Source organism: Myotis daubentonii, assembly GCF_963259705.1.
Source record: "Myotis daubentonii chromosome 1 unlocalized genomic scaffold, mMyoDau2.1 SUPER_1_unloc_1, whole genome shotgun sequence".
Lineage (NCBI taxonomy): Eukaryota > Metazoa > Chordata > Mammalia > Chiroptera > Vespertilionidae > Myotis > Myotis daubentonii.
The window spans coordinates 691,915-693,665 of NW_026775446.1; the positions used below are offsets into that span (position 1 = coordinate 691,915).

The window sequence follows — 1,751 nt, forward strand, 5'->3', positions numbered from 1 at the left end:
TGATCTCATGAAGTTCGTCAATGGATACTACCCTCTCCAAAAAAAGAATGAATGTTTGGGGGAATTCGTGCACCAGTGTGGTGCCTCCCCCTGGGCTAAGGGAATCGGCAGAAACTGGTTCTCTGACATCTCCCGTTGGGTCCCAGATTTATGAGAGGGCACAGGCCAGGCCAAGGCACCTCACTGGTGGCCCATTAGTTCTGCGGAGGGACACGGGAGGTTGGCCAGCTAGGGAGTGACCATAGGAGGTCTCCAGGGTGGGTCCAGCATGCCTCACTCAGTCTCGATCTGCCAGACCCCAGCAGCAAGCTGACCTACCAGTCTGAATGTCTTGTCCCTGGTGGTCAAGGCATGTCATTGTGAGCAGTTGAGCAACCTTAGCATATCATTTGCATATTATGCTTTGATTGGTTGAACAGATGACCAGTCGACTGGACACTTAGCATATTAGGCTTTTCTTATACAGGATTGATTTCATTCAGGAAGGGAGAGAGAAACATTAATGATGACAGAGAATCATACATCGGGTGCCTCCTGCATGCCCCGTACTGGCTATTGAGCCCACAACCAGAGCATGTGCCCTTGACCAAATTCGAACCTGGGACCTTCAAGAGTCCACATTCCTTCTGTCAATCCACTGAGCCAAACAAGCCAGGAATCATTGGTCAATTCTTGTCTGTGCCCTGACCAGGAATCAAACTGTGACATCCAGGGTAATAGGTTGTCCCTCAACCACTGAGAAACACCAGCTTGGCTCAAAATGCTTTTATTGATTTGAGAGAGAGGGAGAGAGAGGGAGAGAGACAAAGAAGAAGAAGAAGAAGAAGAAGAAGAAGAAGAAGAAGAAGAAGAAGAAGAAGAAGAAGAAGAAGAAGAAGAAGAAGAAACAGAGAGAGAGAGATAGAGAGAGAGAGAGAGAGAGAGAGAGAGAGAGAGGAGACATCAATGTGCCCTTGTACCCAGGGGGTGGCAGATGGAACAACAGAGCTTAGTAAAAAGGTGACCAGAACTATACACTTCCCACCGGCAGGCCAGTAGGACTGGGGCTCAGGTTGAGAAGAGCCAGGGACCGCATCACGTGTCCTACGAGTTGTCCATCAGCTCAAGGATCATTTCCTCCATGTCATCCTCCTTGACGTGGTGCACGATGCGCCAGAACTGGCCCATGGAGTCCTGGTACTGGCTGCCAAGGTGGAGCGTCCACATCCAAGGCATGCTGCTCGAGGTCTGCGGGTTGGCAGTGAGTGCGATATACAAACTGGGGATGTCGTCCTGCCACAACCGTACTTGCAGGACACCTCCTGTGTCCATGACAAGATGCAGCCATGTGTGCTGATTCTCATCCTCATACACCGATTGCCCACAGATCCTCAGGCAGATGGGGTGCGAAGTGAGGTGCACCACTGACGGGAGCTCGGCCATTACCACTCCGTGGTCCAAGGAGCAACAGCCACACCTTCTCAGGGCCTGCCACTACTTCTGTCCTGGTATCGAAAGACAGGGGATGGGGTCTCCAAATGCATTTTACCTCAGCTTTTATCTTTATCATTTTTACGGTTGTGTTTGTGGTAGCCTTTGGTTCAAATTTATAAATCTCAACTTTTCTTTCTTTTTCAGCTTTAGATCTTTCTCCTAGAACAAACTGTACTAAACGTACTGAATGTAAAATATGATTCTATGAAGGTAACATGGTCCTATGGAATTTTAAAACATTTTTTAAATGACAGTTGACATAGAACATTAGGTTCATT

At 48.4% G+C, this 1,751-nt stretch overlaps 1 protein-coding gene across 1 annotated transcript; it reads right to left on the reverse strand.

Annotated features, from left to right (window-relative positions):
* Positions 1-1,083: 1,083 nt before the first annotated feature.
* LOC132225720 (T-cell leukemia/lymphoma protein 1A-like) lies at positions 1,084-1,422 on the reverse strand. The gene has a single exon (XM_059680724.1). The coding sequence runs from the start codon at positions 1,420-1,422 to the stop codon at positions 1,084-1,086; it is 339 nt and encodes a 112-aa protein (XP_059536707.1).
* Positions 1,423-1,751: the final 329 nt, after the last annotated feature.